Source organism: Paroedura picta, chromosome 5 (assembly GCF_049243985.1).
Source record: "Paroedura picta isolate Pp20150507F chromosome 5, Ppicta_v3.0, whole genome shotgun sequence".
Classification (NCBI taxonomy): domain Eukaryota; kingdom Metazoa; phylum Chordata; class Lepidosauria; order Squamata; family Gekkonidae; genus Paroedura; species Paroedura picta.
The window spans coordinates 103263077-103288224 of NC_135373.1; the positions used below are offsets into that span (position 1 = coordinate 103263077).

Sequence of the window (25148 nt, forward strand, 5' to 3'; positions counted from 1 at the left end):
CTGGGAATTGTAGTTCATGGATATCTGGAGGACCACAGGTTGACTACCCCTGCCTTAGAGGCCAGTTCTCTTCCATATGAGTGTGAAATGATGATGCTAATGGTGGACATGGATAGAGAGAGCAGAAAGAAGTTTACTTGGGGTCATGAGTAACTTTATTAATATGATCTCAGTAAAACAATATATACTCAGAATTAACTCTTGCAGTGAACACTGATAACTGTGGCTGGGCAATGTAACCTACATAGGAGGAAATTCCTTAGTGGCTAAATTTCTGTTCCCTCATATTGAAAGATAACTGACCCCTTTTCCTTCTCCCATTCTCTTTTTAAGAAAAAAAGTACTAAATATAGGAGGGGGAAAAAACTTGAAAGCCGCCGTTTTGAGTAAGATGTTTGCATATTTTGCTTTTTTTCTTTTCTTTTTGTTTTGTTTTCTTGTTTTATTTCCCTTTTTCGATGGTTTAGTGTTTAGGGCCCTTCACTTGACTCACTCTTTCCATGGTAACTATACACAATGCTGGCGATGGTACCGAGTTGGCGGTAAGTGAAACCAAAGTGCTAGAGGAGAATCTTATTTCTTTTCTTTTCCTTTTTTTTAAAAAATGCAAACCAAAATTAAGAAAGAAAAAAAAATCCATCTGCCATTTCACATTAACACTACAAAATGTGATTTGACTTGTTGTCCCACCCTTTCCTATTTCCTCACCCCCTCCCCTTTTATTTTCAATGCTGTTGAGTAATGCCCGCCTGGACTTTGGATGTACATATACTGTTTTGTATCAGTCTGAGCTGTTTGATTACTGACTTCCTGGTGACTTCCCTTGCACATCTTACTCAGAGTTACTGAGCTCCAGTTTGGCTGGTTTTATTAATGCACCATCCCCTTCCTCTCTTTCTCTTCACCCATTCCCCTTTTTCTTTCTTCTTCTGCCTCTTCCCAAACCTGCGATTATGCTTCCCCCCCCCCCTTATTGTCCCCTTCACTCAGTTCAATGCAGCTGTTGGTCTTTGCTGACTGGTGGTTTTTGATTGGTTTTGGCCATTCCCCCCCCCCCTTTCAGTGCTTGTGTTGCACTCTGCTGTAGCAGCTGGTTTCAGGCATTCGCTCCATCTTAATGATTGTCTGTGAGACCTTCTTCCTCTCCCCCCTCCCTCTAGCCCCATTAATCAATTGTTGTTGTTGTTGTTGTTGTTTTCTTTTTGTATGTGTCTTATAACAGCATGCCCTCAGTCTCATCACTGTTGTTTCCCATTCTTTCTTTTTAAATGTGTAATGTTTTATATTGTTTGAGGGCTAAAAACAGAGTCATGAGATTCCAGGCTCCCTTCTCCCCCTGCCAAAGCTCACTTTTCCATTAAGCAAAGGGCATTGAATGCATCTCTTCAAAAAAAGGAAGAAATTGGCATTGGGGCATGTTCCTTGGGTTAGGGTTTTGGGAAGTGACAGATCCTGGCTTAGCCTCTTACCCTCTTTGCAAGAGCTCTTGGGCTATGCCTGGCACAGGGCTGCTGTCATTTGGTTTGCCCACCCCTCCCACATTTTACCAGCACCATCTCTGCTCTAATGCTCACTTGCTGTACTGTTTAAAATGCTTGGAGCTTTAAAGAGCTTCTGCATTGAGGGTGGGGGGCACTAGGAAATCAAAAGTCGCCTTGTTAACTTTCCAAACAGGGTGGCACCCCTGAGAAATTAGCAGCTGGGGATAGATCCCTCAATAAGTCGATACCCTGAAACTAAGATGCAGGCCAGCCAATTTTGGTTAGGAATCCAAAGCTCTTTAGGAACAGAGGGAATTAATCCTAGGCACCTGGGTTCCATGTTATCCTCCTCCTGCCCAAATACCTGTTTACTGTGTAACATTAGTCAGCCGCTGCAGTTCAGTGGAATGCAGCCGAAACATGGTAACAGAGTTGTGTTTGTTCATTGCTTCCTACTTGTCAAGCTGGGCATGAAGAAGGGAGCAAGAGATGAGGCTTTGCCCTTTGAATCAGTGAGCAGCAGATACTGGGGCTCAAGACCAAGATGACAGGGATGCCTGAGAAGATCTGCTCTTTTTGGCCTTTACTGCATAACTAAAATGTCACAATTAAACCTGTTACAATTTCAATATTTAACAATAAGTTATAAAGTAAATTTAAATGTTTCATTTTGAAAATTCTTTTTGTTTTGTTTTTGTTTTCAGAAAACAAGAAACATGTTTTTTTCTAAAGTCCTGTGCTTCCTTCCCTCTCCTCCATATCCCATTTTTTACTTTTAGGTTAATAATGCTACGGCACGAGTGATGACTAATAAGAAGATGGTAACACCATACGCAAATGGTAAGAGGGAATGCTGATTCGAATGAGGAATGAGAGAGATTTGGGGGGGGGGGGAAGCAATTATAAGCATATGAGTTAAGTTCTCTCTCTCTCCCCTGGAGTTTCAGCATAATGAAAAGCTTTGTAGAGAAGGGGTTTGAAAGCCTCCTGTGTCTGAGTGTATATATACATTAAAGCAAGTTTATTGTTTTCAATGGAGAAAAGTACCGTAGTCCCTGTTTAGTTGTATTGGAAACTGCTACCGTGGGGAGGGACTTAACTCAGAGCAACAGTTTACAACCATTCCCCCTACAACCATTCCCCCTACAACAGGGGAGGTGGCGGCATGCGCAAACATCCGCCGCCACTACCCTTGCTCACAACAGCATGGCAGCGGCCTCTTTTGTGCCGCCTCTGTGAGCTCCAAGGCATTGGAGCTGAGCCGAGGCATTCTCTGGGGAACACTGGGCAAGGCATTGCTTCCTGGGACAGTGGCGGTGCCATGGCGCTGGCCTCCTCCACGCCGCTGTCTGGGAGAGCCCAGGAAACAACGCCCCACCCAGCATTCCCCAGAGAATGCCTCGGCTCGACTTGGCTGCTTTGGAGCTCACTGAAAAGAGGCTGGTGCCACAGGCGTTGGGCGGGGCATTGCTTCCTGGGCTCTCCCCAGACAGCAGTGCAGAGGAGGACAGCGCCATTGCTCTGGGGCCGCCCTTCTCCCAGCATTCTATGGGGTCTGCAGCGACCCCTGTGAGAGGGTCAATCGACCCCCAGGTTGAGAACCTCTGTCATGTATGTGAATGAATAAATAAGTCTGTCTTTAGGAAACCTCATCTTGAAATCGTTCAGTTAGTGAGAACTGATTCATACCAAAGCCTCCACTGCTGATGGGCAGTAACTACAGGTGATATGTAGGCCTACATAATTAAGAGTGCGCATGAAGTTTTTGGCACAAAAATTCTCCTCCAATTTCCAGATAGCTATAATTTGAAAATGCTTAAAGGGATTCAGTACAGGACCATGATACTTATGCAGAACTGTAGAGCTGTCAGTCTTCTGTTGCTTTACAGAAGGCTTTGGGAAAATCACAATGTCAGGCCTGGAAGTCAGAAACCCAATTACCTTGAGGTTTATGAAACTTAATAATGAAGGGAAAAGTCTGCCCACTGGCTGCCATTCTTTGACATGCCTCACATTTAAGGGCAATCCATAGTTTGCAGTTACCCTTCAGGCTTGCAAATTCCCTCTTCTGTTCTCCTTCCCTTGCTAATGAGTTGTTTCTGTGTCCAAACAATATTTTTCTGTATTGGCCAATTCTTCACAAAAATAAGTTGTCCATACAGGTGAGGAAGAGAAGGCGAGAAAGCATGAGCCAGAAGGCCCTGTAGGCATGTTCACATAACAGTAAACAGTATTTTGCTGTTGTGTCTGAGTGCACCAGCACTAGCCTTACAGCTCAGGATGAACGTTCTGGTTTGACAGTATGTCTGTTATGTTGCATCTGAGCATATAATGACGATGGCCTTCATATTTTCAGTGTTTTCCCATTGAGCTATACTAGCTTCTTAAGAGGTTTTTTTTTTAATGAGCAGTTTGGCTTTTGATCTCATTGAAAACACAGCAAAATAAGTGGTATGGGCTTGGAAGCTGCTGGTGCAGAAGTGCCAATTGATGGTTAAAATAATTCTTGAGATCGAAGATGTGAATTTTCAGTCCTGCTGTGTACCCTGAGAGTATTTGTTGGTCCCATGGACAAGTGATTTTATATGTTTTTGTCTTTTAGTTAATTCCTCATGAATGCTGGAGGGGGGAGGGAAGAAAGTTTATGAAATAGTTTAAATATCTAAAATGCAAAGCAGTATACAAATGAAAAGTGAGTTTTAAAAGTAGCATATTTGAAACCAGATTAATTGTGAAGGATATCTGTTAGCTATATACTGTTTGCTTGGCTGGGGGCAGGATGGTGGAGGGTAGCTGTGTTATACTCAGGACTGTAAAAAGTCAGCTTTAATTTCACAGTTGAATTTTACCATTGTCTGTTCAGATTTTTGTGCTGAATTCTTTTGTATAGTTTCTGCTCTGATAGTTCACGGCCATTGTTCCAAAGGTGTACTTATATAGCATACATCACCTCCAGCAAACATATCAGTGACTGATATTAAAGATGTCTAACTGTGTATAATTGCCAGTAATTGGACTGTAAATTTTCAAGGCTGATAGAAGTAGGCAGTACAAAGTTAACTGTATTATATCGTGTAACAAAATTGGATGTTTTCTGAAAGCTGCCATGAAAAATCTGAATGTTGACCTTGCCTTTGAGTTCATTCGAAAATATTCTTCCATTATTCCCCATTGTATGTTCGATCATCATAATTGCACCTTCTGACTCCGACAAATGAACAATCTGTGCATCTACAAATATGCATCTATGTATAGAAGAGCCAGTTATCTGTAGTTATGACCCTCATTTGCTTTATACAGCTAAAGGCACTGGAGATAAAGGGGCTGTGCAAATAGAGGCTGTCTTCATTCTTACTGGCTGTCATTGAATTTTTTAGGTCAAAGTCCATAGGGCTGCAATCTGGGACATAGTTTAAAGGGAATCAGCAGAAACAAGGTATACATAAGTGGTGTATTCTCTTACATTACCCCACATAAATGAGTGCAGAAAACAAAGTTTGGCACTTGGGGAGAAAACTTCCCCACACCCACTAACAAGAGCATTTTGAGAGATGGAACCATGTATATCTGTGCATGGAGCTGCAATGGCACACTGTGTGTGTGAGAATGTATAGGTCCTCCCATCTTACATCAACATGTCTTCTTTTATAAACACCACAATTTTTACTAGTATAAATGAAACAGTTCAGCTAAACAGCTTGCATCCATACCCAGGAGTGTCCAGAGCTGTAGAGGCATTTGTCCAGATCACTGTGTAGCAGAACATGCAGAAGGGAATTGGCTGGCTTGCCCTCTGAACCCTCCAAAAGACTTGAGGAAGACACTGAATGATATGGTATACAGTGGAAAGCAAGACTGTTGGTGAAAATTGCCCCTTCATCTGGTTCTTGTTCATATGGAGTAGGAGCTCATGCAAGTGTAACAAGGAGGGACCGTTTATGCATACTCCCCCCTTGCCATTGCAGCCTTCCTGTACCACATCTAGGGGAAGCTGCTTGGAGAGCATAGGAGGCGAGGGCTACAGAAAGATGAACAAGGTGGCAAATGTCCCAGGGTCTTTGCAGTTTCCTGATTCTTTAGTTCAGTGATACATCTTTGAAAACAAAACTTTCTAGTTACCCAGCTGAACAAAGCCATTGTAATCACAAAATGTCAGATATTATACAGAATTCTGTAAGAAATATGGTTCTGGCAGTGTAGAATATATATATAGAAATTAAATGATTTGCATGATGTATGGAATTTAATTTTTTTCATTTCCATTACTTAATCCAAATATACTACCTACTCAGACTTCTTTGCTCTGTATGCTTCCAGTAACGAGTAGTGCTGTGGTAGGTCTACAGCAGGGGTAGTCAAACTGTGGCCCTCCAGATGTCCATGAACTACCATTCCCATGAGCCCTTGCCAGCAAATGTTCATGGACATCTGGAGGGCAGACCCCTAGTGTAGATGTATATTCAAAATCTAATGGATTGGAAAATCAAGATTTGGAGATTTCAAAATGAGATCATAGAATCACAGAATTGGAAAGGACCTCCAGGGTCACATAAGTCCAACCCTCTGCAAAATGCAGGAAATAGCCACAAGAGCCATGTTGACTGAATGCAACAAGAATGAATGTACGTTTTGCAAGAAATGTGATTTTGACCACATTTTATAGAGGGATGTGTCCCTACCCACAGTGACAGATTTTTTTTTTTAATTGACACTCATTTCAGCACATACACATTTCAACAAAATCTGTTTTATGTTGGGTTTGCAAGGAGTGCCCCAAGTGTGGAATATGCATTAGGAAAGGAATTCATGCCTTCAATATAGTTGTTTTGGCTTCCTTGGGAAGACTGCCTCATGCTTTTGGAATCTCAGGCAGTACTTTTCCCACTCTGCATTAAAGCTAACAGCAATGACAATACTTAGTATTTGTGTAGCATCTTCAGAGTTCAAAGCACTTTGAATACATTATCCAGCAATCCTTATTGGAAGGTAGTTCAGTGCTATTATCACAGTCCTGAATATGGATCTAAGCCAGGAGAAAGCCTGGTGCAGCCAGGCTTCAAGAAATCCCAGAAGTGGTACAATCATGCAGAATATGGTTGGGAAGCAAATAAATGTTTCACAAATGTACAAAAATACAACTCCCACCCCTTCAAGAAAACCTTCCAGGGCTGTTGAGGAACCCCAGGGTTTCAAGAAATCCTGGTTAAGAAAGCCTGGCCTAGTGAGATTGTGTCAGGGGTTCAGGTTGAACCCCGATCACAGCTCATTCTTTTAGATTTCAGTAATTTTTTTTCTGCTTAAACCTGTATGATCTTTGGGCAGGCTTTATACTGAATCAGACTTTGTTTGTCTTAATAGAGTAGTGATTCTCCAAAGCTCTTAGCAGCAGTTTGTGCCAACTCTGCTATCTGATGTCCTGTAACTGGAGATGCCAAGAAGACACAAAATCATACCTTCTTAACACTGAGCGGGGCTCCTCCCCACAGGGATGTACAGGGATTCCCTTTTATTCTGAGTAATAATTTATTGGTATCTAGCATAGCACCATCCATTTGGTTTAGCATCAAGTTCCCAGGATCTTTGGCAAAGGCGTTTGCCAACGCTGCTACTAATTGAATATGAAAGTGGATTGAGACTGGGTCATAAATGTTCCCTGGCATTGAGTTACGGCTTCTGATGTGGAGCAGCAAGTGGCAGTATAGGGTATTGAAGCTTCCTACTTGACCACAGAAAGTGCTGTGAAGTTCCATCTAATCTAGCATTTTATGACCAGCAATAGTCAGCCCTATCTCCATTTTTGTGTGTACTGGTAAGACTCACAGATCTAGGAGAATGCATGTGGCTAAGTTGCACCAAACAATTTTCTGCAGCCATTTCTATTAAAAAAAAAAAAAAAAGCACCCCCCAGCAACACATACTCCTGGATCAATTCTCCATTATACCCTATGGGGACTATTGATTATAATGGTCTCCATAGATTATAATGGAGCTGAAAAATTAAGTATCCCTGAATGTTTAACAGTATTTTTCAGGTTCAATATACCCAAACCTGAAAAATACTGGGGGGGGGGGGGGGTTGTTTTGTTTTTGGGTGGTTGTTGTTATTTTGCTTTCCCCTTGCTAGGGAAGTGCCCATTACCAGACCACTTGTTTGTGGCCTTTTTGTTTATGATTTCCTGTTTCATGTTAAATTTTCTAAATTCAAATCGCTTTTTTCAGGCCAATCCCACAGAGATGCAAAAAAAAAAAAATCCACCCTTTCAAAGTGAAGGCGAGAGTATGCGTTAGTTTCTTAGAAATATATTTGTGTACTTTGCACTTTTTAATTTGCTCATCAGCATAGTTACATTCCAGCTTTCTGTTAGTTCTCAATAAGCACAGCTGGCCTCTTTGAGAGGTAGAGCCAGCAGCTCTTATCAGCCCATTTAGACCTGATCAGGGCATAGCCTTTTTTTACAACTCCAGCTAACTCTAAAAGAGTTAGATACTCTTTTGAAATAGAGATGCTCATGTTTAGCATCAGGAATTGCATTAGGCCTGCTCAGAAACCTAGACCTTCCCAAAGAGGAGGAGGAGTAGATGGTAGAAGGGATGTATTCCTATTAGTATGTCTGTCTGGCTGATTTGGAAGACAAGTGAAATGGGAATGGATCAGATACCTTTTCCTTAATAATGTATCAGAATGCTCCACGTGTGACTGTGTATTGTGAGTAAAGTCTCATATGACAGGTTATCACTCATCCCTATGTCTAGCTATTGCCAATAGCTGTAAGTCCTGGAGGGAAATCTCCCTATCATGTGCTCAGGAGTTGTCAAGCACCAGTTTCATAACTCTCAAGTCCCTACAGTAACACCTATCGCAGTTGTTGTTTTAGACATGTCATCAAACTGTTGATATGTTTCCTTATTCCCACTATGTCTTCCGCAATAACAATAATAACATGGTGCAGTTGGAGTGTTGCACAAGAATCTGGACAATCCAGATTTGAATCCGCACTCCGCCATGACCTTGGGCCAGTCACGCACACTCAACCTAATGTACCTCACAGGGTAAAATGACTATGGGAAGCCCACCGGGGAGAAAAGCCAGACTGGAAGTTGGTTGGTTTTTAGTATGGAAAATAATCACTATTTTGCACCATATCCCAAACATGAGAACAGGAAAATCATAGTACTTTAGGAGCAATCTGCATGGAACAGAGACACAGAGATGATGATGCTCACACAAAACTGTTTGTCCTTCCCCTGGCATTGACTTCGATGCTCACTCCTGCCTTTGTTGTTTCAGGATGGAAGCTGAGCCCTGTGGTCGGAGCAGTGTACGGCCCTGAATTATACGCAGGTAGAACTTAATGTGGATCGCTTCTGTTTCTGCCATTTAACTGCAGTGGTGTTTGTTTGTGTTCTCAATCTGCTGTTTCTTTATAACCTTTTTACATTTTTTATTCTTTTTAAAACTAAATTAGCATCCAGTTTTCAAGCAGATGTCTCGCTGGGCAATGACGCTGCAGTGCCCCTGTCAGGAAGGGGGGGTATTAACACTTACATTCCTTTAATCAGTAAGTAGCCCCTATTGGCCCCTGTATTGTTACTGTGCTTGAGTAAACAGTGATCTGTTAGCCCTCTTCTTTTCAGTCTGTATAATATGTACTTAAAAGGATGGGCCTCGGTAGAATGACATGCCCGCTTCTCTGGGCGGTGGCCAAACAACCCCTTTCCAATACAAAGAGTATTTGCATGCTTGCTTACGACTGGGGCTTGCTCAGCCGATAAGAATATAAACGCGTATGGGAGGATTTGTATGGAAGGCCCAATTGACTTAGCTTCAGGATTAAGTGAATGAAACGGGCTGCACTTGGAAGTACATATTATTCAAGCTACTAAACCGAGAGTCCACTGCAGGCCCCCTTGTGGCACGCGCCTGGAAGCACCTTGGGTTGGAGGTTGAGCCTTGGAATGACTGGCGCCTTCTGGGTTATCTGTTATTGCATTGTGTTTGCCAGCTGCCTTCTGAGATTTGGACGTCCTTTTGCCCTGAGCCAGTTTACTCCAGCATGAAGTGTAATAAAACAGGGCCCAATATACAGTGGAACCACTTAATGGTCACCTAATGCCAGAAGGTGGGCTCTTGGTAAACTGGCACGTTATGATTCATTTTGGTGGCCTTTCAGAGGGTGGGGTTCTATAACTTTTTCTGAGTTTAAATGAAAGTCAGTTGGGAAGACGTAGGTGGTGAAAAGGGAGACCAAAAAAGTCTACCTGTTGCCAGCTGACCAGTTTAAGGGGCTCATGACAAAGTCCATCCGCCCCCCCCCCCAATATGGAAGAGTCACCTGCCTTTATTTAGTAGCAACTCTCCGTGCTTCTTGAACTCTTTCTAACCAGACTGCATGGCGTTATCAAACTGGGGTAGAGGAAGGGGGTGGGTGGGGAGACTGTTTGCAGTTTGTGATGAATGAGGCATGACAAAGCATTTAACCCCTTGCATGCCAGGCCTCTGCAACCCTACCTCCCTTGGGGTCACGGTGTAGCAAGAGATATGCGTTGTCATCAAGGCTCTTGGCATGCTCCTTTGCAGGACTGATGCGGAACATTCCACAGCTCTGGAGTTGCATATCGCTCTAGATGACTTTTTGTGAACTGGGCAGATGCAGTGATCCCTGTCATATTTCCTCTTGTCTGTCTGTCTTCGCAGTTCCCGGCTTCCCTTACCCAACTGCAGCCACCACAGCCGCCGCTTTCAGGGGAGCCCACCTGAGGGGTCGAGGACGAACAGTGTATGGTGCAGTGCGGGCGGTGCCTCCTGCAGCCATCCCAGCTTACCCAGGGTAAGGGTCGAAAACCAAAATGGCAGAGCTGTGCCCTGCTCAGCAGTAAGCTGATTGGCTTAAACATAAAAGGTGGAGACGTGATGGGTGGAGAGAGCCAGGATATGCCAACACCAAGACACTCTGCACCCAACTGCATTTGAAAGAGCCAATAGAAAAATCTGACATGAAATGTTTGGGGCCACATCACTAAAAAAGGCATTGCCTCTTTTTCTTAGTATATGGTAGCAGTCTTGCTGCACAGATACCATCCGACCGTGGTACGATGGCGAGTATTACTGAGAGAGCCACGGAAAGGGTGTAGAGCAGGGGTAGTCAAATTGCGGCCCTCCAGATGTCCATGCCAGGGGCTCATGGGAATTGCAGTCCATGGACATCTGGAGGGCCGCAGTTTGACTACCCCTGGTGTAGAGTCTGTGGAGTGAGGCGGCTTCTGCTCTCTGAAGTCCAGGATTGTTCCCTAATGCAGAAGTGGCAAGTGTTGTGTGATGCACTGCCTTGGGAGTAGGACACAGGAGCCTCAGTTACCCACAATGGATATGCTTTCCTGGTTGGAGATGTTTTAAAATGGGTTAAAACAAAGAGATTAACCAAATCTGGTGTTTTGAAGTCCAATACATATAGATCAAGGAAGCAGCCTTGCTAACATGCTTTAATACACTCACAGACAGAAAGAGAGAGAGAAAGTAGATATTAATATTGGGCTTTGCTTAGATTTTGATTATTTCCAAGACATGGAAATTGGTTTGTAGCAATCAGTTTCTGTTGTTAAAAAAAAAAAAAAGAAGCAAACTTTGAAAGGGTGCCAAAAGTCCAGGAGTTGTTCTTGTTGCTTTGCATCTCAGGACACTACCTGACTTCATGTTTCTTCCTTAAATTCAAATCCCTCTCAGAGGAAACTTGAGCAAGAGCTTTTAGTGGAGGGCAAACTGAATCTTGCTTCTCATTTTTCCTTCTGACTAGGATCATTCAAAAATATGCCATGTCTAGTATACAGTGACATGCTAGAATATCCTAGGAGATGATAGTTCAATTCGAAACACCTGAAATAGGATGGGATTGCTGTGCCCAGAGCTGAAAAGAAGTATTAAACAAAACTGTGTTCACTTACCTGCTTGGAATGTCCTCCTTGATCTATCTGAAGTCCACACAGGGATGCAACTATCCACTGAAGTTTCTCACCTTCACATGGCATCCTTGTTCACTGATTTATGCCTGAGTACTGATACCTGAAAAAAATTAAAAGCAATCTTAGGAACATTTTTTGTTGTTATCCCTGATAGTAACGGCTAGAGTATTCCTAGAAAAGAGGGTGCCACTAACCGTGTGCTGGAAGAACTTATTTGTGAATTCCTTAAAATTACATTTTGACTACTAGAATCAATCTCAGTTGTATAAAGATAAAACTTTCATAAGATAATCGAATATATTCATGAAACTTTAAAGTTGCCCTGTTGTGGAAAAACTACAGCAGAAAAGTATCAGCACAGTCTTAGATTAGCCAGAACTGTAGAAGTTAATTGTGTAAATTCACAAGTTGTATTGTTTTCTAGCTAGAGTCAAGGAAATTGGGTTCCTGGTGACTGAATAGATCAGAGTACTTATTGTGCTACAGTGTGCTGTGTATAGCAAGAGGGAAAAAAAACAGGTTTGCAAGTTTAAACAAGTCTCACATTTTTTGAGGGATATAGATATTTGTTGCTGTGAAGAGTATCCCCCTTAGGCTTTTGGCATAACTATTGTGTGAATTGGATTATTTTATGAAATGGTAAATTGCATTTTCATGCAAGCTTCTAAAATTACGGTGGCCACTTTATCAGACTACCGTGGTCTGTGGAACTCATTGTTACACGATTAACTTAAAGGACTTCTGGGAGGTGTTTTATTCTAGGCAAAATGAGTTTCCACTGGTACGTTCTGAGAGAGGGTTCTGTGAGAAAGATTTAGTTAAGTTACAAGTTACTACGATTAAGCCCTATTTCGATGAAAGCTTGTCAAATGCGTACTGTGTTCATATAGTGGACCCAATAAATCCTAGCCAGCAATAAAAGATAAACCACTGTTGCCGTTGTTTCAAATGACATCTTTTAGCTAGCATAACTCTGTAAGAAAGTGCTCTTGAAGTGGTTTATCCACCTTGGCTGTACTCATAGGTTGTTGAAAACTGAGTGCAGCTCTGTCCATAGGGAGTGGACCATTTGGAGCCTGATGACTCTGTGCTGTTCTGCATCACTGCAGGACCTTGGTAATTGTAAGGCAGACTTATAGCCGAGATATCGTGGCCTTGTTCTTTGTAACTTCCTGTAGGTGGGTGTGTTCTGATCAGAGTGGGAGAATCTTGGCATCACTTTGCTCTCCAGTTGGCATATGGAAAAAATTAGAAGTAATACTGCCTCCTTCCTCCTAGCCTGTGATAGCGATAACTGGTAAGCCAGATACCATGCATAGAAGAGTCTCAGATACGGGGGACTAATGCTTTTTAACATGAGTGACTTTAGCATATAGCTATCGAGGAAAATAAAGCCAGAGACCAAGCTGTGCAATGCTCAAGCATGTGTTTATAACCAGGGCTGTGGAAAACCCTCTATTCCTTCCTTATTCTCCCCTGGTTCTCTTCCAAAGCAAACTGCTTTACACTATGAAACGTCCTCCTAAGTGCTGGATTTTCTGAATCTGAAGTGGGGGTGTCCTTTTTTGCTTTTGGAAGTGCTTTGGAGATACTAATGATTGGCTGTTAGACTCAAAAGAGAACCCAAGCCCACCTAAACATTGCTACTCTCTGCTGTGGAATGTGTCGTTACTATCAGGGATCTCTTCCCACCCACCCCAACTTTGCCTTTAAATACTTGGGATCTTGGATCAATCACCTAACTCTATTTGTAGCTCATGATCTCTGCTTGTGAAAGCAATGCATTGTGGGTATTTCTTTTTTCATTACGTTTCTCTGTGTTTATCAAAATTTATTGTCTTGGGGTGTGTGTGTGTTTTTTTTCTCCTGAGGTATTGCGTAAGATGATAAATAATAATACTTTGCATGCTTGTGTGATCAGCCAACTCTTATCGCATGTCTAATGTACAGGGTAAAATAAATAAATAAATAAAGGAGGTGATGTATGGATATTACAAAGGATCGCACAAGGCTGCAAGATGCGTAATTATACACAACTCTTGGTATGTTTCTGACCTAGGTGGATTCCAGCCCTTGATGAACTCCTCCTAAAGGACTGGTTTTGTTCTCCTTGAAGCCCATTACATGAAGCCAGTTTGTCCGTGTGTTTAGTGGGTTAACTAAATATTTTCCAGGTTAACAGCTAGCACTGAGGTTTCTCAAGTCATGTTTCTCTTCTTCAGGGCACTGGGTCCTTTACTATTTTATTTTCCTCTATATTGTATATGATTATAAAGGTTGTTCTCTTCCCCAGCCTCCCCCCACCCCTTTGCATACTGTCTTCCCTTCTGCCCTGCCCGCCTGCATGCCATGGAAGATGACATGGAGCTGTTTTAGCGTGCGTGCGCACACACAATCTCTTGCTGATTTTTGCTCCTGCCCGAAAGCCCAGGTTATGGATTCATACATCACCTGCCTGTGTAAAATGCATGTGCATGCTGCCGTCCTCAATAACCGGAATGTGTTTTCTGTTCTTTTTGTTTTGTTTTGTTGTTTTTTTTTTGTTTTTTGTGTGGATTTTCTGCAGTGTGGTTTACCAGGACGGATTTTACGGTGCTGATCTCTATGTAAGTACACACACCGGAGCCTTCTCATCCCCCCAACTCCCAACAAGCCAGCCTTTTTTTTTTAATTGATGTTTTTGATTTGGTTTTGGTTTGTAATTATAATTTACTTTTGGTTTTCTTCTCCCTTGTGGATATATACCTTCATATATATTTAAGAATGCAAGCATGTTTCTCTGTCATTGCACTTGCCCCTGGGTGCAAGACTCCTGGGTTTCCTGACCGCTGCCAGGGTCAGCTTACTGGGTGTCCTCTTTGTCCCCATACAGCATAATCAAGCTGAGAGATGATTAGCAAATTGAAATTTTGATCCGTGCTGCTCTCATTTGCATAATTGGGTTCCAAAAAAAATAGCAAGATTGGATTGACCTCTGATATTTTCTTTCCTACACCCCTTCCCACTCTCTGTCTTGGGGAATCTTTTGCAGACTCAAGTATATGTAAGGAAATGTATGTATGCTAGGAGAATTTAGGGTTCTCAAAAGTTCATACTGCATAGAAATGTGAATGCCAATCATTGCATTTTATCACTAATAGCACTAGGGTAACTGTGTGTGTGTGTGTGTGTGAGAGAGAGAGAGAGAGAGAGAGAGAGAGAGAGAGAGAGAGAGAGCTGTCAAGTCACAGTGAAGTTATGTCTATCTCAGCTGCGAACTTCCAAGACAAGCATGAAGCAAAGCTCATTTGCCTTTGGTTTCCTCTATAGAGTCTTCCTTGATGGTCTCCTGTCCAAGTAATAAAACCTCCTTAACTTCCAAGATCTAATAAAATTAGGCTATGCCGTGCCACCTTCCTTAAACCAGCCTTAATCCATCCTGCTATTTCATTCCCTTAATATGGCAGTACATTTCTTTGCCCTCTGTTTGTTTCCCCCAAAGTAGAAGTATTGGGTACGAAGTCACCATCCCATTGTACCTTTTTCAACGTCTTGTTAACGGATTGGGATGGTGCTGCACATGCATGTGCCTCAGAGACAAAACGTACAAGAAGTGTAGCATGTTCTTTCCATCTCTGCTTTAAAGAGAATTTTAAACTCTTCCACATGTATCAGCTGGCAATATAAATGTTCAGCAGACTTGCAGACCCAGGTGGGACTGCGTTGGTCCTAGTGGCAGTAAGAGTGCAGCCTTGACGCTACAGAGGCCATCTGACCATATATATTATAGTTAGGAAAGGGAAATCCAGTGCTTCCATTACTGTTCAGGGCAAAAAAAAATCTCTTCCCATTCATTTTTTAAACAGCACATACTTTGTTGATAGTCATTCCTAGATAACGGATAGGGCAGCCTTGGCTTCCCTCTGCTCTGCACAAGTCAGTTCTCATGCTTCATAAAAGGCAATACAGGCTAGCTATAGCTAGTGGGAGGCATTCTGAAAATCTGGATGCCTGACTGTCAGCCTTTCAGCTCCCTGCAAGCCTCGCTTATTTCTGGGGTGTTATTTTTTTTGGTGTACAACACTATTCTACCTTGGCCAGATTCCGTTACGTGGTTTGTGTAAGAATGCAAAAGAATGACAGAGGGTCTCCCACTAGCACTCCTGAATTGCTGTCACATGCAGAGGAGGCATCAAGACAGGAAAGGGGAGAGCATCTTCTGCTGAGCATCATCCCTGGCACAGCTAGGAGTATGAATGAAGAGAGTTGTCCGGTGAGGTAATATCCGCACTCTCCATGTCCGTTTTCTGCCTACACTGAAAGCAGTCGCCGATGACAGATGGCAATTTTACACACTTGGCAGCTCCTTATAGTGCATACTGGTGTTTTAAATGGGCCTGAATTGACTGAGATAACCCTGATTGGCTATTTGGCTGTAAACTGCTTAGGTCGCCATCATTAGAGCTTGTGGGGTAGTGGTGGTGAGAACAGAACTGCAGTAAACAGAAGGCGCTCAAGGTAGATTAACCAAGCTTTTCCCCATTGCTTTTCATGGCAAGAGTTCTCAGAGCTGCACAGAAATGTGTGGCTATAGCTCAGTCAACTTCTACATAGCACTGCTTTTTGCGCTCTTCAGCTGTCATGAGTCAAGTGGGGTCTGTCTCCTCAAAAGAAATTACTATATGCATTTGTGAGAGAATTGCTTTCCTGAAGCGAATGAAGTATAACTGTTTCAGAAGGGTCATAGAGAAAACTTTCCTAGACTCTGTCCTCCGTATTGGCTGGGATTAATTGGAGCGAGGAGGAAGGTAATTTGAGGGTAGGACAGGAAAGATAGGGGAGATTCCAGAGGTTTCAAGCTTTATTTCACTGTGTGTTTTGCTTTCTTCTTTCCTCTCTTCATCTCATCCCTACCCAATTGCTTTATTTTCGTAATAAAGGCAGTCCAGGCAAGATTTATTGCTGTCTGGCATTAAAAATTCAGGTAGCTAGCCCCAGGGTGCAGAAGGTATGAGAAGTAACCACTTCTGTTAGTATGGATTTTACTTTGCAAGAACAGCCACCTCAAAAGATAAAACTTAAGCTATGAAAAGCGTGCTTGCATCCTCCGGAAAGAAAAGGCTGGTATGCCCTTTGGTGGGCTCTTTGTGTGATTGTTTCCTTCCACAGCTGTGTTTTTGAACTGCTCTTCCTGTGTTCTGTTATAGAATAGTCTTACAGGAACCAATCATTAGCGCTAAAATACCTCAGGTAGGAGTGCCAGTGTGACCTGCCAACCAATCAAATTGTGGATTGCAGTGAAAAAAGAAACCCTTGAATTAATACTAACCATTCCAGCGCCACATTAGAGATGGGAACAGAGTCTTTTTTTGTGTGTGGTCAAAAAATACATAAAATTAAAGGACAGTGTACATTTGTGAGCATGTGATCAAAACTGTATATCTCAGTGTTGCACAAATCCTGCTTTCATGACAAGTAGACGGCTTTCAGCCAGAAGCCTTGCATTGCCACTTACATGCAACCAGAACAGCAGGAACACTTGCCCTTTTCTCTTTTTCCCTTCTTTATCCATGCTTTTACAGGGCGCATCTGCTTACCATCTTGCATGGATGCTTTGGGCTGATTACAGCCCAGTCTGCCTTCTTTTATCACCCGCTGTACAGATGTTTGAGAACAGAGACTTTCACTTAGTACAAGCTGTGTCCTGCTTGTGGCATAGAGGCAAGTCGCAGAATTTCAGCAACATTCTTGGCCTTTGTGCCTCCTCTGGTTGCCTTTGGCCACTGCGTTTTGCACATTTGGATTGTGTCACAAAGCACACTTGTCAAGTTATTGACATGATAGCTCTTAGGGCTTTTTAAATCCCAGATTCAAGTTCAATAGCACCTTGAAGACCAAGGTTTCCAAGGCAGAAGCTTTCAAGAGTCAAAGCCCCCTTCATCAGATACAAGTGAGAATGGAGCTCAGTCAGAAGGTTGGAAGAGTGTTTCAATGAAGGCACCCCCACACACACCCCTTTTCACTGTGATATGGAGCTCAGGGATTTTCATTCCTACTTGCATCTGACAGTGGGGAGCTTTGACTCTCAAAAGCTTATACCCTGGAAATCTTTAAGATGCTCCTGGACTCAAATCTACCTGTTTTATTGCAAACCAACATGGCTACTCACCTGAAACTGTTTGTTTCAAGAAAGCTGCAAGACTTTAAATCCATCACCTGACCACTGTGAAATCTTGCAAACAAAATGTCTCCCACGAGAGTTTAAAGTACTGCACTCGTGCATTCTTTAGGTTGGTTCACAAGATATTTCTCTCTCCATGAGCCATTCTGACCTTTTCTGGTTACATACTGGCAGGCCCACAGATATGCTCAGCAGCCGTTCCTGTGATTGCAGTTGCAGGGTTTCCAGCTGCTAAGATCATAGGAATTGCTGCTGACAAAGACAAATATAGATGACCTCAAGTTCACGCTGTACATTTCTCCACGCAAGGAAATACTCAGGAAATGTCAGGATTCTGTGAAGTTGGCCCTTGACATTGCAGTAAACCTATAGCCAGTGTCAGGCAGCCAAGGGCAACCTTCCAGCTGATGGTGCTCTGTCATTCCAGGTCCTTGGACTGACTGTTTCAGAGAGATAGGAAATGAGATCAGTTGCTGAAATTATTTTGATCCTTCAGTGGACTGGATGGAAAGGTGTGCTATGAACACTGATACTGGATTTTTTTTGTTGAGTGGGTGGGCTACAGTGTCAAGCAGATGAGTATATAAATACTTTTGGAGCCATGTAGCTGTAATAGTTATGAGATTGGAAGCTGCAAGCATGGCCATAGGTTTGTAATAATATTTTAAAATAATCATTTGAATCATGTATATCAGGGGTAGTCAAACTGCGGCCCTCCAGATGTCCATGGACTACAATTCCCAGGAGCCCCTGCCAGCATTCGCTGGCAGGGGCTCCTGGGAATTGTAGTCCATGGACATCTGGAGGGCCGCAGTTTGACTACCCCTGATGTATATGATTTAACCTTGATTCTCCTGGCAGCAATGGGTGGTTTTGCAGCTTAAAAAACTTCCACAGAATACAGTAAAAATTGTATTTAGTCTTCTATGATTTAAAAAATGCAGGCAACACAGTGGGCTAGCAAAAATAAAAGCACAACAGAAATCCTAGCTTTATTTAAAATCCCAGCTTTATTGAATGGCTTCTCTGCATGTTGAAAACCTGCAAGCATCTGTGATAGCTTTGTTAGATCAACATGATATTGAAAGAAATACTGAAAACTCAGACTGTCTGTTGATGATATGCCACACATGCACGGAGCCTATAGCTTATGTCAACTCCTGTCTTCTGGGGCCTTAAACAAAGCACTACAGTTGAGTTGAGTGTGTGTCTGCCATATTGCTCTGACTGACAAAATATAACCTGGTGGCAAATCTGTAGGGCTCTCCCTGGACGTGTGTGATGGGAAAGGATCATTAAAGAGAGCTAGCAATGCTTGACACATACCAGGTCCCAGGTCCAGACTAAATGAAAACAGTCTCTACTCCCTCCCCCCATTTTGCTAAAGTAGCATTTGGGCATGTAGAGATGTGGAAAATTTTCAATGAGAGACCCAAAGTGGGCAGGCATGCAGGGAACATCCTGTGCTACATAAAGCCCGATTAAGTACTCTTTCTCCCCCCCCCCAAAAAAAAATTATCTCTCTCTCTCTCTCTCTCTCTCTCTCTCTCGTGCTCAGCTCCCAGGCATTTGTGGCTTGCATGGAGAGGTATCACATGCTCACAGTTGCCCAATTGGTTTTCAAGATGAAAATAAATGGGCAATGCCTTAACCTTGAGAGTTGGAGGATTTTGGCACACATCTTCCAGGAATTGTCTCTCCTTTGCTCTGGTTGGTAGAGACACTCTAAATTCCTTTAAAATGCCTTCCAGTAGTTACAGTTAAATTTCCCAAAGGTTGATATGAATGACTGCAAAAACATCCAGGTATATTGGGGGTGGGGGGGGAGGATATAAAGTGATCTACAGTGAGCCCTTTTCTAGCAAAACTGTAGGCCAACAAGAAAGGTTAAGTAATAAACGTACCCTGAACAGCTCTATGAAAGTATGGATAACTTGGTAGAGAGCTGTGTGGGGATCCCCTGAGACTTGGAATATCAGAAATTAAATGAAGACTCTTGCACCAGTGGGGGGTTCTTTGTGTCCACCTGTAAAAATTGTCTAGATTTGGAAAGAAACAAAGAAATGTAATACAACTTACGTGCGTTGCACTTATTACCTGCTAAATTTCAAGCAAGCATCGTCCATCCAAAAGGTTACCTGCTCATGCTCTTTGCTCTTCAATACAGAGCATGTCAGAGACATGTTGAAACTTGGCTTGTAGTTTTATTTAATGTCTACCTAATGAGTATGTGCAGGCTTTCACATCACACCGATGTGATCATACATGCATACGCATTCCTTATTTTATATTAACCGTTTCACATCTGCATCAGTGCATGCTTACCAGAAAATACACATCAGCTATTTTTAACTTCGTTTTTCCAATGAATTATTTTTTCCTTTTTTTTTCCGTTTTGTTGTGCAGTCAGCTGAAGAAATGTTAACATCTCGCTCTAAATCTCTCAGTGGAGTCTCTGTTCCCTTCTCTGATATAACAGATGGGTCATTGCTTAATTATTAACATTTTGTGGTGTGGGACAGGGTTAGGGTGGGAGCCTTCCCCCCCTCCTTTCTTTAATTTGGGTTTATACGGGACTTGTTTAAGATTTGGAATGTTAACTCCAGTGGTGACTGACTGTTTCCGTAATAGCAGGTCGTTGTGGCTGCACGCTCTAGTAATCGAGGCTGTGTACTTCACCGAGCTTGTGGTAGAGCCTAGGGCAAAAATGCTGTCCCAAGAGAATGCTGGGATAGATAGAACTAGCCAATATGAGTCTGAACGTGGTGATCTTGCTGGTTGTTTTGTTTTTGTTTTAGTTCCAAATGTCAAGCATGCTTAGTTTTTAATTTGATTAATAAATGTTACACCATTCCCCCTTCTCCCAACCTGATTCCAGTCCCCTCTTTCCTTTTACAATAAATGCAAGTTAAAAGAGATTAAATTGGGGGGGGGGGGAGACTTTTCCTCAAGTTTCAAACTGCATCTTGTCCTCATGTTCGCAATCATACGGAAAACTGATTTGTCTGAAATGCCAGTAGAAAATATTTTGGGGAAGGGGATGCACTGAGCAGGCGGCAAGCTGCTCTGGCAGCCAGCGTTGCCAAGGACAGAAGAGGCACGGTACATTTGCTCATGCTTGAATATCACATTTCTTTGTAGTTCTGTAGCCTTTTTAAAAATAGCAGTGATTCCAGCAAATATGTCTATATCTGTATCTGAAGTTTTGATAGAATTTTGTTTCTTTTACTGTGAAATTCTCTTTGGGGCTTCCTGACAGTCAGTGCTTGTGGACCTAATTCAAAAACTAAACGGCAGTCCAAAAGCGAGAAGGTCAGAATAGCGTGCTTCTTTGTCTGTTTGGTGAGCAAAGCAGTGGTGGCTATTCTGCATTTTGCTGCAATAATGTTAACGCACCACTGAATCTCATTGCACATGTAAAATAGGGGGAACGCCCCTTCCAAAGCTCCAGTTATCAGTCCTTTTGAAAACTCTTTCCTATGGATTTGTTTTGCTATTTAAGCAGGTAAACTCTCAAATTCTGCATACATTTAATCGCAGACTCCTCCATCGTAAAGCAGACAGACGGAGAGAAAATGTCATTGGATTGCTCCATATGCAATGTTCTCCAAAAATGTCTTGAGAATTTCTGGATAATTCCATATCACTGGATGTCTGCCTTTAAACGGCTGATGGATGGAAAGAGTTTCTGTTTTTGTCCATGTTTTAGATATTGAACATCTCTGCACTGTTTTGTCTGGAGCAATTCTTACCCAAAGTACAGTAGCTCACTCTTGGTCCTGAACAGTGGAGGAGCCAAGAAATAATTCCCTGTCTTGTTGTTCAATTCAATAAATAGGAATTGCCACATTGTTCCCAAAGAGAAGGAGGTACAGATAAGATCAAATAAGCATGTGCACGCTTTTGAGTTCATAGGTAACTTCATCAAGCATCACTCAGATGCCGTTTTACCTATTTTAGTCTTGCTCTTGCTTGGTGGCAGGGTGCAAACCTGGGAATCTGCACCTGTTGTCATCTTCCCATTTAACAGAGTGAGTTATTTTTACTTGGTGTTAACATGGTTTCAAAGTCCTTAACATTTAGTATCATGGCTTATTTCTATAAAACATCTGGATGAGTTTTAGAGTATTTTTCTTTCTGAAAAGCGAAAGGTTTTCCCACACCATTTTAACACATTATTTGAATGTATTGTTTTAAAAATATTAAGTGTGTTATCAGAGGTACGTGGAAATTAGAGGAGGATGATACAGCCAGCCTGGATCCTGTTGGCCATGATTGTACTCTTAGCCGATGGCATTTTAGTGACCTTAAAAGTGTAATTTTTATTCCCAGAGGAATAATATCACGGGTCCATCAATAAATAAATATTGTATAAAATCCCCCCTCCCAAAGCATCCAGCTGAGCTGTGCTTTGGAAGGGGAACAAAATTGTGTATTTTCATATTTAACAAATTGCTCTTTAAAAGCAAGACTTGCTGCTATTCAGTATTGGTAACAGTCGCACTAGAACTGTGGCATGCTGCTTGGCATGAAGGCTTGACCCAGCCTTTGTTGACTGGCCTTCAGTTTCTAAAAAAAGACAGAGGCAGGATGATGGTAGTGGAGATTGATAAAGAAATAATGCCATAATGGAATGCTAATGGAAGTTAACAGCCAGTACAGGAAAAAAGCTGAAGTGTGTGCCCTCCAGAAAGGTTTTTGTGGAGGATACCAATGGATCATTGTCCATGGGGTCGTGATGGGTCCTCTTGGGAGCCTCTGCCAGTCAAAGTAGACCTTGACAGACCAATGGTCTGACTTTGTATAAGGCATCTTCATAAGGCAGCGATCACCTAAATTCAAGGAGAGACCCAACTTTCACTGGAAAGGGATGCAGGTATTCAGGCATAGAAGTGAAGGAAGGAAATAAAGGAGGACAGCTAACCAGAGGCATAAAGACTGTGACTCAGACCCTGAAGTGGCCCAAAGCAGGATTATGGAGTTGCTGGGAAGGCTGATAGGAAATATCAAGAGTGTCGTTAAGTTCTGGAAAGTCATTCTGGAAATATTGGAACAACATGCCCAATACTCCTCCTCTTGACTTTCTGATACAAAATTATAACGTGCCTTCCTCCCACCAGAGACAGCAAGACTGAGCGAGGGAGGAAGAGAGGAAGGGCCTCTGATTCCCAGATGCCCTTTAATCCTGAAGGGGCACTATTTTCGATGGGCAGGTTGGTAGCCAGCCCAGCTGCAGCCTTCCCTCTCCTCTGCAGGTAGCAAGGGTAACAAGGAAGAGAGATCTCTCTTTCTCGCTCTCTCTCTCTCATGACTCCAGGCTACCTGCAAGGGAGGGGGAAGCCTACAGTTTTCTGGTTTCCTCCCCGAGCATTGAAAAGAATGGGTGGTAGATGGCCAGGTCATCCCATCAACAATCACGGAACTTTAGAGCCAGTGTGTTTTGAACCTGCTGTGAAGAATAAAAGGCTTCCCAAGCTAATTCCAGATATTCCTGTATTCATTGGGAGAAAAATGGCAGAATCAGGAAACCCTCGCACAGTATCCGGTATTGCCAATCCAATCAGGAAATATTGGACATTATATCAGGTCAGCAATATTTCGTTGCATACCCCAGCCAAATGTTCCCAAATTTGTGGAAAGGGAGTGATGGTATAGAGCAGGGGTAGTCAAACAGCTGCTCGCTGGCAGGGGCTCATGGGAATTGTAGTCCATGGACATCTGGAGGGCTGCTGTTTGACTACCCCTGGTATGGAGGCTAAAAGATACTCTTGACTGGGCAAAAGGTGTGGAGAGAGAAGAGAGAGCAGGAGTTGGGATTCCATGAAGAAGAGCGACATTTTCATATTGGGACCACCCCAGGGCTGCAGTCAAAACAGCCCCTCCCACATTGAAAATTCTTCTGAATTGCCTTCTGCCTGCGTAATTCTCTATAACCGAATGTCAGGGCGAAGAAGTCTTAGAAAACCTACTGGAAATTGCTCTTCACTGCAGATGTGACTGGCATGGCTAGTATTCTACGGTAGGCCCGTTGGCATTGATTGCCTTTTCCATTGGATTTCCCCCCCTGCCTTGCTTCTGGCTAATTCCAGAAATTGGGGCTATTAAGCAAACAGCCTCAGGCCCAGGTCAGCAGTGGCCCATGTATTTCGTTTGCGGAGCTGGATTTGAACATTTGAATTTTCCCTCCCTCAAAACCAGCAAGGATCTCTGAGGTAGTTCTTGGGTCAGCTGCATTCCTTTATCTTTTTTTCCCCCCCTGTTTTTAATGTTCATTGGGTAACACTTCATCTCTGTTTTTTTTTTTCCTTTTTCTTTTTACCCCTTTTGCTTATTTAATCTCCTTCATAGAGGATCCCCAGCCATGGTGGTTTTGTCCCCCCCCCCCCCTTGAATTATCTCACAGGCATATTGTGTCATGCAGAAGCCATTTGGATGGGGAAGGGCAAAACACAGAAGGGTTTTGGAAGGCTTTTCCTGATCGTGACGACATGGGGATTGATGCAGTTTGAAACATTTCTTCTCTCTGTGTTTGTGTGCGTGGCTCTATTTTGGGTGAGGGGGACGAGTATCTATAAAGTCAGTTCTCTTCTTTCCCGCAGGGTGGATATGCAGCCTACAGATATGCACAGCCTGCTACCGCAACAGCAGCCACTGCTGCTGCAGCCGCTGCAGCGGCTTACAGCGATGGGTATGTAAGCAGTGAACCTGGGGGCCAAGAGTGTGCTATTCTGTTTAGTGCCCCCTTCAGCCCACTTTCTCTTAGCACACTCCGGATGCAAATCTTCAAAGCTTTGCATCCAGTCATTGCTACCAGATGTGTATAACAGTAGACCAGAAGTGCATGGTTCTGCATTGTCACTTCCGTTGTCGGTCGGGGGGGGGGGGCAGTTGGTGATTTGCCAAGAGTGAACTGGCAACTCTATTCTTTGACCTTGGGCAAGATTCTGACCTTCATGGTTGCCACTTCTTGAAGGTAGGGAAGGACTTGAAAATCTGGGCATGTTTTCATTTATATGCATTGGAATTGCCATCTGTGTGGCAGGGTGGTATAGAAATTTAATAATAATAATAATAATAAGGAATGGTGCATTTTCTTTACTGAGAGCCAGTTTGGTGTAGTGGTTAGGAGTGTGGACTCCTAATCTGGCATGCCAGGTTCAATTCTACGCTCCCCCACATGCAACCAGCTGGGTGACCTTGGGCTCGCCACGGCACTGATAAAGCTGTTCTGACCGAGCAGTGATATCAGGGCTCTCTCAGCCTCCGCTCCCTCACGGGGTGTCTGTTGTGGGGAGAGGAAAGGGAAGGTGACTGTAAGCCGCTTTGAGCCTCCTTCGGGTAGGGAAAAGCGACATATAACTCTTCTTCTTCTTCTACTTTGAGCAAAGGAGCATCGCAGTTGTCTGGAAGCACTGTTTGTATCTTTTACTCCTCTCATGTGTGACTTCTACCCAGAGCACATCTCAGATTGCTCCTTTTGGCAGGCCAGTGATGCTTGCCTTAATGCCAGCAGGTTCCTCTTCATCTGTGAAGGGCTGCAGATGCTGGCA

At 43.0% G+C, this 25148-nt stretch overlaps 1 protein-coding gene across 15 annotated transcripts in view; it reads left to right on the plus strand.

Moving 5' to 3' along the window:
• Window positions 1-25148, plus strand: part of RBFOX2 (RNA binding fox-1 homolog 2) — a 219649-nt gene that overhangs the window by 186128 nt on the left and 8373 nt on the right. For 5 of the 15 annotated variants that reach the window (XM_077339642.1, XM_077339638.1, XM_077339651.1 and 2 more), the window contains 6 exons: window positions 2261-2321; window positions 8770-8823; window positions 8948-9040; window positions 10177-10309; window positions 16625-16667; window positions 24198-24286. In XM_077339642.1, coding sequence (XP_077195757.1) covers window positions 2261-2321; window positions 8770-8823; window positions 8948-9040; window positions 10177-10309; window positions 16625-16667; window positions 24198-24286 — 473 coding nt within the window. Of the gene's footprint in view, window positions 1-2260; window positions 2322-8769; window positions 8824-8947; window positions 9041-10176; window positions 10310-13497; window positions 13979-14004; window positions 14045-16624; window positions 16668-20004; window positions 20082-24197; window positions 24287-25148 lie in introns of those variants that run through there. The other 10 variants (XM_077339644.1, XM_077339639.1, XM_077339645.1 and 7 more) reach the window with 7 other exon arrangements.